At 48.3% G+C, this 14,905-nt stretch overlaps 1 protein-coding gene across 1 annotated transcript in view; it reads left to right on the top strand.

Annotated features, from left to right (window-relative positions):
• Positions 1-14,905, top strand: part of LOC133355556 (caM kinase-like vesicle-associated protein) — a 70,801-nt gene that overhangs the window by 36,706 nt on the left and 19,190 nt on the right. Inside the window, exons 2-5 of the mRNA XM_061572896.1 lie at positions 4,727-4,858; positions 5,835-5,909; positions 11,912-12,050; positions 12,666-12,786. Of these exons, the coding sequence (XP_061428880.1) occupies positions 4,727-4,858; positions 5,835-5,909; positions 11,912-12,050; positions 12,666-12,786 (467 nt within the window). The remainder of the gene's footprint in view (positions 1-4,726; positions 4,859-5,834; positions 5,910-11,911; positions 12,051-12,665; positions 12,787-14,905) is intronic.

A 14,905-nucleotide genomic window follows, 5' to 3' on the forward strand; every position in this document is an offset into this window, starting at 1 on the left:
TGACCACAAACTCATCACTTTTGATGGCCTGGTTTAATTGTGGGTGACAAGCCCATGCACAAACCCAGGATCTCAGCAGCGCTGACTCAATGCTCTGACCTCTGAACCACCACGGATCACAGAGAGCAATAAACCGGCTGATGCAACGTATAACACGATTTCGAAAACAGAGCAATCATCCGGTGTTACTGCTACCGTTGGTAATCTGATTACAGGAACGCGGTACGCTAGCCGATGCGTTCCTGGTCGTGAAAATTATTTAATTTGATGTTTTTGTAGCTGCCATGTTAGGGACGCGAATGAGCCGACGGGTCCGTGAGTAGTGTGCATCGCGTGCAAAAGCAGCCTGAATTATTTGTGTTACCCGCAGAGTTGGAAAGTCGAGGATGAAGTGTGAATTCTGATTAGGTCCGTGCTGAGCAACCGGAGTCCGTGTGCGTGCAAGGCTGCGGTGACCCCCTTAGTCCACGTTCAGGCGCCCTGCTGGTTTTATTTTATTTTAAAGGAGCTCAGTTGGTGCTCAAAGCCCCAGGACATCCGATGGTGGCTGTCATGCCCTAGCGCCTTATGGTCAGCATCCTTAGGCAATGGGCCCTGTGAATATCAAAACGTGGGCCAAGCCAGTCCATTAAGTGAGTTAAAAAAAATTCTCCCTACTCAAGCAAGCATTGGGCAGGGCTTAGCTCTGTTGCCTGTTTGTTTGTCCTGGGCCAGTGGTGGACAATTCACATTCCTGTGACAGAGACCAGGGATTCCAAACGGGCCCTAATTAAGTGAGGATCTAAGACATTCATAACGTGTCAGTCACAGCCACCGAGCCGGTCCCATTGACATCCTGGGTTTGAACATGGCTCTCAGATAGCGTGGCGCTGCTACGAGGTGGGACTTTGGCTCCTACTGAACCACTTCGATTGTTTTGCTGCTATAATTGTCCAAATGATGGGCCACTGTGCTGAGCTATCATCTGTGATTGCCAGGTCGCTTCTGAAAAATAAGTTAATCCTGCATAATGCACGGGCATAATATGACTTTGAAAATCCCCCGCCCACCTCCTACGCATTTCACAAGTAGTATTAATCACATATTTGCATTTCCCATAAATATGCTAAATTCCTCTTGATATGCAAATTATTTTGTCAAGGCGCTCTTCCCCTTCCAACCCAGCTTAAATATATGCTCCAAGCGTGGTGGTGTTTCATTCAGACGCTGTCTCCCCGACAGACCTGGTCTTCACCTGAGGACGGCTGCTTGCGTTGTGGCCGAAACGTCGTGAGAATTATTTTATGTTTTATTTTTATTATTTTATTATTTCCCTTCTACGTGACTTTACCGAAAGAACCAAGAAGATGAACCTCTGGGAGCGTTGCCCGGTATGATGGGGGTGGTTTAGTTTTATGTCTACGTGTTTGGATGATTTGTTTACCTTTCATGTACTTTGCACCCTTGTGTTTTTGCACTGTTTGTTGTTGTAACGTCCCGACTGGACGTCTGTGGAATAGAGCTTCATAGCTCATCGGATTTCCTCCTGCAGTGTCAATACAAGATTCTGATTCTGAACGGTGTGACGTCACGACGTGGCCCGCTCGGCCAATGAGGGCGCAGCTTCCCATAACGTTCGCTAATGGGGTCAGTCCCATAAGAAAGCCCTCTGGAGCACTCTGCCCAACGGACGAACCCCGAGTACGGTGACCTGATAAGTCATCGACGCAATACGTAAATCACTCTTTTTATGGGGGGGTCATCTCGATTGGTGGCCGCAAGCAACGTGGCGAGAAGTCGATGTTGCTGAGGTCAAGGGTCAGTCCGCTGTCTATCCATTGGACGACCAATGTCTACTTCCCGACGAGGTTACTCATTTCTTCGGTGGGCTGACGAAACATCTCGGGATTTGAACTCACGACCCAATCGTGAAGCCGAGTGCTCCGCGTTGCCGCCCGGCTCGATTGAAACGTTTCTGAAATAACAGCGCAAATGATGGTTTAAGGTTGCCGTGCACAGGATTGGCCATCTGGTGGGCCATACGGTCTGAGATGCATGTTCAACTGTGGGCTTGTGTGTCATTGAAATCCCACCAGATTCGGATTGCCTCTTGGGCTGCGTCCAGCAGTGAACAAAGGTGCAATGTTAATTATTAATTCGACATCGGTTGTATTGGCAGAGTCTGAAATGGCAGTGCCCATACGTGCCTCGCAGTTACTAATTAGCGTGTTATTTGCTGTGCTTCGTGGTGGATGCGACATCGCTTGGCGTGGCGCGATGACCACCACAACCACGTGACTTTTATTTCGTGTTGTGCGCGGTGCTTTTAGCGCCACAGCGCGTGCATTTGTAGCGTTTATTTTCATTTGTTTGCTGGTGACTTTGTGTATTTCATCATTAGACCTCTTTTGCCAGTACCAAAATATAATAATAGGGTTTTCTCCCTTTTTTCTGGCAATAAAACTGAAACCTTTTTACAAGGATTCATGTCTGCATTAACCACAATACTTGCAGTCAAATGCAAACAAAAACACACTGATAATATATGCATTGTCCTTGTCGAGGCTCAAAAGAAAGCCGTCCCTTGGTGTGGACCAATCAGTTTCAAGGACAATGCAAATATTATCATAGTGTGTTTTTTAGCATAAAACATAATAAAATATAATTGTATTTTATTATGTTTTATTTGTATTATTTTATTATTTCCCTTCTACGTGACTTTACCGAAAGAACCAAGAAGACGCCTCCTCTATGGGGACCTCATTTGCCAGTAAAAATATGATAATTGGTTCTTTACCCTTCTATCTGGCAACAAAACTGACACCTTTTTGCAAGGAGTCATGTTTGCATAGACCGCAATACCTGCAGTCATAATACAAACAAAAGAACATAACTCTGATAATGTGCACTGTCCTTGAAGTTGATTGGTCCACACCCGAGACAGCTTTCCTTCGAGCCTAGTCTCGTATGGGTTGGACCAGATGACGCCAAAAGGCGCACAACTCAAGGACAATGCACCATCAGAGTATGAGAGCTCGGGGCAAGCATCTACACTATGGGGACCTCATTTGCCAGTAAAAATATGATAATTGGTTCTTTACCCTTCTATCTGGCAACAAAACTGACACCTTTTTGCAAGGAGTCATGTTTGCATAGACCGCAATACCTGCAGTCATAATACAAACAAAAGAACATAACTCTGATAATGTGCACTGTCCTTGAAGTTGATTGGTCCACACCCGAGACAGCTTTCCTTCGAGCCTAGTCTCATATGGGTTGGACCAGATGACGCCAAAAGGCGCACAACTCAAGGACAATGCACCATCAGAGTATGAGAGCTCGGGGCAAGCATCTACACTATGGGGACCTCATTTGCCAGTAAAAATATGATAATTGGTTATTTACCCTTCTATCTGGCAACAAAACTGACACCTTTTTGCAAGGAGTCATGTTTGCATAGACCGCAATACCTGCAGTCATAATACAAACAAAAGAACATAACTCTGATAATGTGCACTGTCCTTGAAGTTGATTGGTCCACACCCGAGACAGCTTTCCTTCGAGCCTAGTCTCATATGGGTTGGACCAGATGACGCCAAAAGGCGCACAACTCAAGGACAATGCACCATCAGAGTATGAGAGCTCGGGGCAAGCATCTACACTATGGGGACCTCATTTGCCAGTAAAAATATGATAATTGGTTCTTTACCCTTCTATCTGGCAACAAAACTGACACCTTTTTGCAAGGAGTCATGTTTGCATAGACCGCAATACCTGCAGTCATAATACAAACAAAAGAACATAACTCTGATAATGTGCACTGTCCTTGAAGTTGATTGGTCCACACCCGAGACAGCTTTCCTTCGAGCCTAGTCTCATATGGGTTGGACCAGATGACGCCAAAAGGCGCACAACTCAAGGACAATGCACCATCAGAGTATGAGAGCTCGGGGCAAGCATCTACACTATGGGGACCTCATTTGCCAGTAAAAATATGATAATTGGTTCTTTACCCTTCTATCTGGCAACAAAACTGACACCTTTTTGCAAGGAGTCATGTTTGCATAGACCGCAATACCTGCAGTCATAATACAAACAAAAGAACATAACTCTGATAATGTGCACTGTCCTTGAAGTTGATTGGTCCACACCCAAGACAGCTTTCCTTCGAGCCTAGTCTCATATGGGTTGGACCAGATGACGCCAAAAGGCGCACAACTCAAGGACAATGCACCATCAGAGTATGAGAGCTCGGGGCAAGCATCTACACTATGGGGACCTCATTTGCCAGTAAAAATATGATAATTGGTTCTTTACCCTTCTATCTGGCAACAAAACTGACACCTTTTTGCAAGGAGTCATGTTTGCATAGACCGCAATACCTGCAGTCATAATACAAACAAAAGAACATAACTCTGATAATGTGCACTGTCCTTGAAGTTGATTGGTCCACACCCGAGACAGCTTTCCTTCGAGCCTAGTCTCATATGGGTTGGACCAGATGACGCCAAAAGGCGCACAACTCAAGGACAATGCACCATCAGATGCTTGCCCCGAGCTCTCATACTCTGATCCATATATACAACCACATATACATACGGTGTAGACTTAGACGTTTCACCATATCCCTCGCAGCCGATTTCGCTTTGCGGTTCATCCTGTACTGTGCAGTCGGGGATTGTAAGCTTGTCGGACGCGGGTTGTAGTTGCGACGACTCGCTGTGTTCCGCCGGCCCGTTTACCGCAGAGAGGAATACTGCGAGATCTACCGGGCGAAGGACAAGTCGACGGGAAAGGTCTACGCCTGCAAGAAGTTCATAAAGAAGGACGGACGCAGAGTTCGCAAGATCGCCAACAACGAGATCACAATCCTCAAGATGTGAGTGTTGAAGACGCCGCGCGCCAGCTTCAGTGAAGGCTTTTCTACTCTTAGGTTTTTTTTCGGTAAATAATCAAAATAAAATAATATAAATAGAAATAAAATTATTATTACTATTTCTATTATTTTATTTTATTATTTATTTTTTACCTACGTGACTTTACCGAAAAAACCCTAAGAGTATGAATCCTTGAAGTCACGAAAGCTTCAAATCTAGAAGGCTTTTCTGTCGTTAATATTTCATTGTTGTAATAATGAGAATGATAATCGATTGTGAAATCACAATAACAATTGTCAGTATCAAAAGCAGCAGCGGCTTGAGCCTCAACAGCGTCATCGTCATCATCGATCGCAGAAGCATCATCAGCAGCAGCTTCATAATCGAGAGCAAGAGCATCATCATCATTGCCATCATCATCATCAGCAGCAGCAAAAGGGGCTTCATAGTCAACAGCGGAAGCTATCATCATCATGATGAGCAGCAGCATCTTCATCATCAACAGCAGAAGCGTCATCGTCATCATCGATCGCAGAAGCATCATCAGCAGCTTCATAATCGAGAGCAAAAGTATCATCATCATTGCCATTATCATCATCATCAGCAAAAGGGGCTTCATAGTCAACAGCGGAGACTATCATCATCATGATGAGCAGCAGCATCTTCATCATCAACAGCAGAAGCGTCACCAACGTCATCATATATAACAGCACCACAATTAGCATCGTTGGCTACGTACAGTGCGAAAGACGTTAATCATACGTACAGCAGAACCATCATCAGTTATAATCATCATCATCAGCAGCAGCAGGATCATCATCGTTATTAAGAGTATCAGCACCGACTTCATCATCTTGATAATCATCACCATCATCGACAGCTGCAGCAGCATCATCATTATCATCATCAATATAATAATAATCAGCGGCAGCAGCAATAACATGTGTGCGACGCGTCCCGTGCCCCGTTGCGTTCCAGGGTCAAGCACACCAACATCCTGCAGATGGTCGAGGCTTTTGAGACTCGCAAGGAGCACTACGTGTTTCTGGAACTGTGAGTCCGTCACCCGGCACCACCTCGCTCGCCCGTCGATTACAAGCAGACACTCAAACTTTGAGTTCATCAAATGCGCCATCGTCCTTAAAAGCAAGGCCTCTCGTTGTGCATAATGTATTATCCTCCGTTTAAACCGGGGGGGGGGGGGAAAACTGTGCCATTAAAATAATTACGTCAATCTGCAGCCGTACATTTTGTGACATTAACCGCTTTCCTGCTCAGATACGTCTGCAAGTTGCAGGGTGGGTGTCTCGTACACCGCTGAATCTCTGAACATGCAAGCGGTTAGCGTTAATGTTTTTTAGAGAGGCGTAGTAGCGACACGACCGCTCTCTATGATAGCTGGTGCCAAATTGTGCCACGCCCTCCCGCATGGCCTTGTGGAAGCCTCGATACGTCTTCCGACATGAAGTTACTTTACGTCATCGGAATGGGAAAGGGTTCATTTAGTTTTCATCTGTGAATGCCGGGCTGAATAGGTTAATATTTAAAGTAATTTTTAAAAACTTTTGATGGTCATTGCGGTCCCCCTTTTCCGGCGAGAAAGGTAGTTCACATCGTGGGTAGGAGCCGTGAAAGCAACAGGACGGGCTCCAGATGTTTGCAGTCGCAACCCTGGGGATGTTTAGCGATCTCTCATTGCCATGGGCGGTATCTGTGCGTACGCGCTGACAACGATAAGCGCGGACAGCATCCCTAAGGCTAAGCCTTTCCAGGCCACAGGTTGCAAGTGTCGGCGTGGCGCACTTCAGATGTTATGGATAGGGCCATGCCCGGCCACCTTGGCCTTCCGCCGAATGCCAATGTTCACACACTGCACCAGGTACACATGTTATTGTCAAATCAACTTAAGGGGCACTTAAAAAAAATCACAGTGGCTGAGCACAGGCCTAAAGGCCCGAAATGCCAAGTGGCCGGCAACAAACAGCACGTTCAAAGTATTTAACAGATGAAAGTTAACGCGTTTCTTGAATTGCTCAGTTATCATCGTCGTCGTCGTCATTATTATCATGAGAGCTTGGGGTAAAAGAGACGATGGGAGGGAATTCCCAAGTGGACCAGGGCGAGGGAGGATGACGCAGAGAGAGAGATGTGTTGCAGACAGAATTCTGGTGACGCTCTCATTTATGCTTGATGGGTGGCGCTTGGATTTTTTTTTTAAGTTCAAAGTTAATTTATTAGGTATAGCCCTGTGAACCATTCGGCTCTTGAATCGGGTGCAACCGCAACAAACAAAAAACAAAAACATGAACAAGAAAACATCTTAAAGTGACTATGTGACTGAGTGCAAACAGAAAATCCAAGAAAAGACAGCAAAATATTGCAGAAAAAGCACCGTACACCAACGCTGTGCAAATATCCCAGTGAGATGCAAATCAAACAACAACAACCACAAGACAACTTAGATTAAGGCCATCAGTCTAACTCTGTACTACAACAAACAAACATGGCCAAACCAAAAAACTTTTCGAAAATCACCAAAATAAAGCCATAAAAGCAACGAAACAGTGCTCATAGGAACTGTGACCGAATTTTCACAATGAACGACGAACCACCGACCTGCTCACAACTCTTACTGACTCCATCGCGCACATTGAGTTTGGACTTCGTGGACTTGTTTCATGAAGAGTTTTTTTTTTTAACTGTCGAAGCTACGGAACATTGTGTTTAAGAGGGGGAGAGAGATAAAAAGAGACACATCAATATATTTACTTCTCAAAAAAAGTGTTTAATATCCAGGAACGCGATGTTATCCGTCGGTGTTTCGGGGTGTTTCCCTTTATAATATAGGTTTTTTTTTTTGGGTTAGATCGCGTAAATATACGTGTCGTTAAACCCGCCATAGCCAATTAGTAAGGTTTGCTATGCTCTCAGATTGTAAATGTTGTGTATTTGCTCTCCAACACACCGATGGTGCTGTACTAGTAACGAATTGGCACGTTCTGTTTACTTGACAAACCTTACTAATTGGCTGTGTCGGGTGGTGGTTGGTTTAACGGCACAACATTTATATATTTACGTGATGTAACCCCCCAAAAAAAATACCTTGTATTATGGATGTGATATTGGTCGCGAAAGCATCCTCCTCCTCCATGTTAAAATGTTCCACTTTGCTGCAATTGTGCGGAAGATCGACGCAAAATGTAGCCGGCTCTCCAATCCCGCTCACTGTGAAGAAACGTAAGTGTGAACACAAATCTGGCTGTCACCTGATGAAGCTGGTTGTAATTACTGGCGAAACGTCGTACTCAGATTGTAAATGTGGTGGCTTGGCACTCCAACACACCGGTTAGTGCTGTACTAGTGACGAATTGGCCACGTTCTGTTTACGTGACAACCCTTACTAGTTGGCTGTGTCGGGTGGTGGCGGGTTTTAACGACACATTTATATACGTACGCAATCTAACCCAAAACAACTCTGTCATGTGAACACAACAGCAACAACAAAAACAACAACAGCACGGTGTGTTTATAGTGTACACCCTCAAGCACATCCCAAGACTGTACAAAACAGTCGGTGGCATGCTGCACATCACGGGAGGGGCAAATAAGCAATTCATACAGAGCAGTGTTTGTCAAACTCTTCTTAGGCCCGCAGGCCACTCTGCCGATGTAAACATTTTACGTGGATCACCCAGTGTCCCCCTCCCCTTCCCTGGCGACAAACACACATTCGCTCATCTCCGGCTAAAAATACCCACTCGTACAAAATGATTCGTTCATATTTTCCGCAACAGATTCTTTTCTCCCTTTTTTTGACGCAGCTATAAAGGCTTTTAGATTGTAGGGTTAGAGTCGTTTAATCGGGGTAATTGACCTAACGTCATTTTATAATTAAATGAGTAAAATATGAATTAATGTTCGAAACAAAAAGGTATGAGCGTTAGTCATTATTTGCGGATAAACCCTGCATTTGGATCACCGCCCGACAAACCATCTGGAGGAGTATCATGGACAACTCGTGGTTCCAGGGACCATGCTCTTGACAACCGCTCATATAGACAAAGGGAACGTACCTTCCGTATAGCCTTTAACAAACTGTTGGGGCAAGTGCTGTTAGTAAGTAGCACCAATGAAGGCCAACACGGCACACGACGGGATGGATGGCCAACACCACGCCCGACCGCCTTTGCCTCCCCAGTTGGCGATGCTTTTACACACCGCACCAGGTACTCATTTGAGGCTGAGTCGACCTAGGGCAAGCCCAGCACCGGCTCAGATAATTATTCCTGGCGTTGGCCGTGAATTGAATGCGGGTCACCGGGTTCGTAGCGCAGCGCACGAACCCCTACCGCGCTGTATACGTACACGCGCTGCTCGACTTTTGATTTCCCGACCCGTTGCCTCTTTTTTCCCCGAGACGTGAGTGAATCTACGGATAGCCCCGAGTATTACACGGCCCGCGATATTGGTGATCACGACGGACAAGGTGGACTTTTGTCGCTGAGTCGTTTAATGCCGTTCTGAGCCACGGCTGTGCCTCCCAGCTCAATCATCCTCCCCCTCCCTCCTCTCTCCTCCCCGTTGTTCTGTGGGGGAATTTTTTTTCCAACGTTCTGAAGGTTGCGGGTTTAAATCCTGGTTGTGGTCCACCGAGCCAATCATCCCCGTTAAATGAGGTGCTGCTTTGTTGTAAGTCGGCGGCGACTTCTATATGCGTATTCATCGATCGAACGTCATCTCTTGTAGCACCCTTCACGATCAAATTGTCACAGAGCGCTTCACAGACTGAGTTCTACCATAGGAATGCACAATTTCCACCACCCGCCTGAAAGGCTGCTATCAAAGTGCAGTTCCATGGGTTCCTGAGCACGGGGATGAGGCAGTCAACTGACTTGGGCAAACTGGGTTTAATCGTGGGTGGCACAAATCCAGATTCAGAACCCACGCTCCCCCATCGGCGATGGCTCCGTGACTGACGGGAGAGCCATCGTCCGTGCCCCGAGCCACCCGAAGCCACTTAACGCGTATTTCCCCCCCCAATTCTTTTTAAATGTAGAACCTTAATTGGGTATGTTTTAGCTTGCTTTGTAATTATGAGGACATCTTGCTTCTGATTTGCCGGTGAAAGTTAATTGCATGGGTTGCACTGGCAAAAATAGCAATGCAATTACATGGCACACCAGGTGTGACACCCACATAATGTCAAGAAGTGTGGTTCAAAGTATATAACAGACGGAAATTGTTGTTTGTCTATTAATTTATTTTCTACCACTAACATTTTTAAAGGGTGCAATTAATGTAAACAGCCTTCATTGCCCCCTCCGCAAAAAAAGTCTGCTCTTGAAATGTGTTCGAACCATTGTAAGCCACCAATTGTCGTAGTTTTTTGTGGGCGATGGTGTTTTCTGCGTGAAATACGAATGCCCGTGTTTAAACACCCGCCCGAGGATGCAGCAACGCGCCCAATAAACACAGCGTCCTGAACCTCGGCGGTTTCCCCCTGCTGCGTCAATGGTGAGTCACCTCCGTTGGCTTAGGGGGGCCGTAAGCCGAGAATCGGTGCCTTCTTTCCGTGCTCATTTTAGCTGGGGGGGGGGCGGGGGGGGGGCGACACTTTTCACGAGGCTCGTCAGGAGGGTCCTGCTCGCAACGGTTGGGTCGTTTTTAAATCCTTTATATTAAGTTCACTTGCTTGCTTGCTTGCGCGCTTACGACCGTGGAAATCTTTCGGTCCTTTTTTAACCCACTTCCCGTGATCCAATCGAGCTGACATGTTGCACACAGACTCGTTGTGCGTGACAATTTATTGTCGTGAACATTTTTTCCAAAATTTTCCACTTTTTAGGAAAAAAAACATTTCATATTTAATTTAAAATACCAATGTGATAAAAATGAAACTCTTACTCAAGAAAAACAGAAATGAATAATAAAATAAAACCGATGGCACGCATATAAAGGATTTAGAGTGAAAAACTTTGTTTTTACGGGTTAATTTTTTTTTAGCTTAACAGCGCCTGTTGGAAATTCGAGCGAACGACGGAAACCCACCGGCTGGGAAGGACGACGTTGAAATCGCAACCCGTGGAGGTTTGAGCGCCTGCTTGCTCCGCTTCCCACTCGCCTGGCAGCTCTCATCGCACCGCGCGCCGGTGGACGCCTCGCAGGGAGACGCTGACCCCAAACCTCCAATCCAAGCGGGGGTCGCAAGCGCGCTTTGTGTCCTGAACGGGCCGCGCGCCAAGGAAGGCATTTGGCGGATGAAACCCGGCCGGGATTTAAAGTCAATCTGTGACGGGAACGTGCGCTGTGCACGGGAAGCCCATTCGTTTCCGAGTGATCACAATGCCTTTGAATTCCCATCCAGAATCTCAGCGGCATTGTGGCTTTGTGTCTTTAACGCGGTAATGCCGCCGGCAAAAAGCCCCCACCCCCCCTCGCCCCCCCCCCCCCCACCTAGTTGCCCACCGACTACACCATTGCCATTTTTACAATTCAGTGCAATGGAGAGTTTCACTTTTGCCAAGCGTCTCACGGCGAAGGTTGTGGTTCGCACAGGAGTTGGGGGGTCACGTAAGGTGGACAAATAACAAACGGATGAATGCATGTGGACGAAAGGAAAGCAGATGTCCACCTGGGGAAGAGTGCCATGTTGTGAAGACCGCGTGTGGTAGGGTAAAGTGTGGGTACTCCCACCCCTTTGAAGTTGTCCGACTCGCATGGAAGAGTAGGCCAAATACGCTCGCGAGGGGGGCTGTCTAGGGCTCCCTCCAGTCGAGGCCCATTCCACCAGCAGTGGCACGAGTGAGCAGTTGCAGGCTGCGCCTTTGTCTTTTATAGAGGCGCGAGTTACAGTGGTCAAGCTGGCCTTTGACGAACGGCTCACACAGCAACCTGTTGGCAATTGACCGGCTCATTCAACGGTGAAAGGTCAATCGCAAGTGCAGACTCCGAGAGACGTCGTCCCAGAGGTCGTCGCTCACCCTCACCGTGTGCCCTCTGGGTGGTGGCGGCGGTGGTGGTGATGTGTGCGGGCCGGGCGTGCGTTTGGGTTGCAGGGCGACAGGCCGGGAGGTGTTCGACTGGATCCTGGACCAGGGCTACTACTCGGAGAAGGACGCCAGCCTGGTCATCAAGCAGGTGCTGGAGGCCGTGGCCTACCTGCACTCGCTGGGCATCGTCCATCGCAACCTCAAGGTGCGTGTCCGCCCTGCGGCCAGGGTGGCGGGACCAGCGCCGCCGTCACCTCCCGAATTCACGCGGTTGGCTACGTACGGCGCGAAAGAAGTTCAGCGCACACACGGTGCAATCGGGGGAATTGGCGTCTGCCTTGGGGTGGCAGTAGATTTTTTTGAATGAGATCCGGCACCGGCGCGCCGCTGAACAGTCACCCGTCCGGCTGTGGACCGGCTCGCGATGTCGCCGATGTCGCCGTCGTGTGAGTGAGTTGCGTTTTCCCCGCTGCACGGAGCGCTTTGCATCGCTCTTCACTCCAAATATACGGCAGGCGTCAGGGTCGGGATCGAACCCACGACCTCCTGTACACCAGACGAGGTAGTTAACATCTCCTAGCCCCCGCCGTGGGCTGGATCCGCTTGACAAGTTCAAGCTCTCATCATCATCATCACCACCGCAATATCCCGTGCAGTGTTTTGACAGCGAGACCGTGCGCCGAGCGAGAAACGCGTCCGACTGAAGCTGGCCACTGGGCTAGAGAGTTTCGTGCCCAATGGACTCTGTTCGTCGCGACCTCCGTGCCGCGCCGAGGTTGCCCCGTTCGTGTCGCCCCGATGATGTCGTCGTCTCACGCAGCTCGAGAACATCGTCTACTACAACCGCCTGAAGCACTCCAAGATCGTCATCAGCGACTTCCACCTGGCACGCGCGGAGGACGGCCTCATCAAGGAGCCCTGCGGCACGCCCGAGTACCTGGGTGAGTGAATAGCGGCCGTGGTGAGCGTCGGTTTAGGAACGCCGTATGTGTGTTGAACTTCTTTCGCGCCGTACATCGTCAGCCGTGCTAAACGGAGGTGCGGGGGGGGGGCAGGACAACAAACTAAACGCAAAAATAAGCTCCGAATGAATGAGTCATCGATCTAGACGATGATTTAAAAGTGCACAGCTCCCAACGGCTTCCTCGTATGAGAAGGAAGAACGTTCCAGACGGCATCTGAGAGCGCCGCGCGATGCGGTGACCCTCGCAGCCGCTGCCGCCGCTGCGAGGGTGAGCGGAGTTGGCGTGACGGTGATCTGCCCTCCTCGACGAGGTCAGCGGGGTGCTCGCAATCGTCACATCTCATGTCAGCACATTTGAAAAGCGGCATCCCGAGTGGCAGCAGCAGCAGCAGCAGCTGTCTCGGTGCGGCGCAAGGCGACTTGGGCACCTGGCATGCGAGTCGGCATTCGTCTGGCAGTCGGGGGGGATGATTGCTGATGTGCCTACTCGCAATCGAGGGGTGCAAGCCATCACGCAAACTTCGGTCATCCTCGCAGCGGCTTTGACTCGTCACTGCATCGCAGTGCACTCATTGGGCCGTCAACCCCCTCTGTGCCGGCGGTGTCACGAGCATTACCGCCTCACGTTTGTTGATTTTTCTCTGGAGTTTTTTTTCTCTTTGTAACGCCACGTGCAAGATACTCGTAAAAAAAGGCAAAACAAACGACTCTACTGCGGAGGTATTCCAAAAGAAGGGTCCGAAGGCTGAGCAGAGCTGTTGCCGGGTCAATCGAGGAGCAACTTCTGTATTTACTAAACTATCCCGCGAACAATAAACCAGCACAAAAGCCCGCACGCAGGATGTACAACAGAAACAAAGACAATGATCATCCATACAGCCTGACTGGACATCTGTGATAAAGGGCTTCTTGGCTCATCGGATTCCTCCAGTAGAAATGCACATTCTGATTCTGAGACTGTTGTGGCAAGTGCTGTTAGCGAGCACCTATGAAGGCCGGCACGGCACAGGAGGGGGTGGGTGGGTGGCCAGAACCACCTTTGTCTCCCCAGTTGCGATGTTTACACATGGCACCGGGGTGCTCATTTGAGGCTGAGTCGACCGAGGGGAGGCCCAGGGCCGGTTCAGATAATCGTCACTGGCGATGGCCGTGAAAGCGGGTGAATGCGCACGCACGCAGTGCGAGTACGGCGCCGAAGAGAGGACAGCTTACAACACAAGTCACAAATGGGCTGCAGAACGCCGGCGTTGGAACCTTTTGTGCTTTTCTCATTCGAAATAAGTGGGGCAAAAACACAATCTGAAAAGAGCCGTGGCCGAGATTGCCATTTTCCTGCAGCATTAGCAGTGAGGGGAATAAAGCATTACCCCTCCCCCCCACACACACACATACCTCCACCATCCCTGCTCCCGCTAGACCAGCGGTCGGGAACCTATGGCTCGCGAGCCATATATGGCTCGTCCGGTGACGGCATATGGCTCCCAGACAATTTTGAGTTGAAAAAAATAATAATAATAAAATAAAAATAAAATACTTGTGATATTGCTTCATACTACTGTGTCATTTTAAAGTAAACAGAAATTAGTTTTGAAGATAAAATTTCTCGGGTCACGGGTCCCGTGACCAGAAGTCGCATTAAAAGTAAGACATATTTAATTTATTATACGTTAAAAATACCATATGGCTGTCAATGAAATATATTTAGAAATATTTGGCTTTTATGGCTCTCCCAGTCAAAAAGGTTCCCGACCGCTGCGCTAGACAGAACACGGCTCGAATGTAACGCGTAGTGGAACAAGGGCAGTCGAACAGAGACAGCCCCTCTGAGGGAGTGCCGGTAAAAATAGGGCCCACAAAGCCTGCAGACATGGCCTTTCATACGGCGAGGTTTGTTTGAATAAAATTATCATTAGCATGTAAGGCTCCTGAGATCTGCAAACGAAATGACAAGACGAACATCTCTCATCCTAACACCCCCCCCCCCCCATAGTCTTGCCAGGAAGTGGCGATGTTTTTTTTACACACCATACCAGGTACTCATTTAAGGCTGAGTCGACCTAGGGAAGGCCCAGGACCGGTTCAGATAATCGCCACTG

This window comes from Lethenteron reissneri, chromosome 51, assembly GCF_015708825.2.
Source record: "Lethenteron reissneri isolate LAM-NWPU_2019-01 chromosome 51, ASM1570882v1, whole genome shotgun sequence".
In the NCBI taxonomy this organism is placed as follows: domain Eukaryota; kingdom Metazoa; phylum Chordata; class Hyperoartia; order Petromyzontiformes; family Petromyzontidae; genus Lethenteron; species Lethenteron reissneri.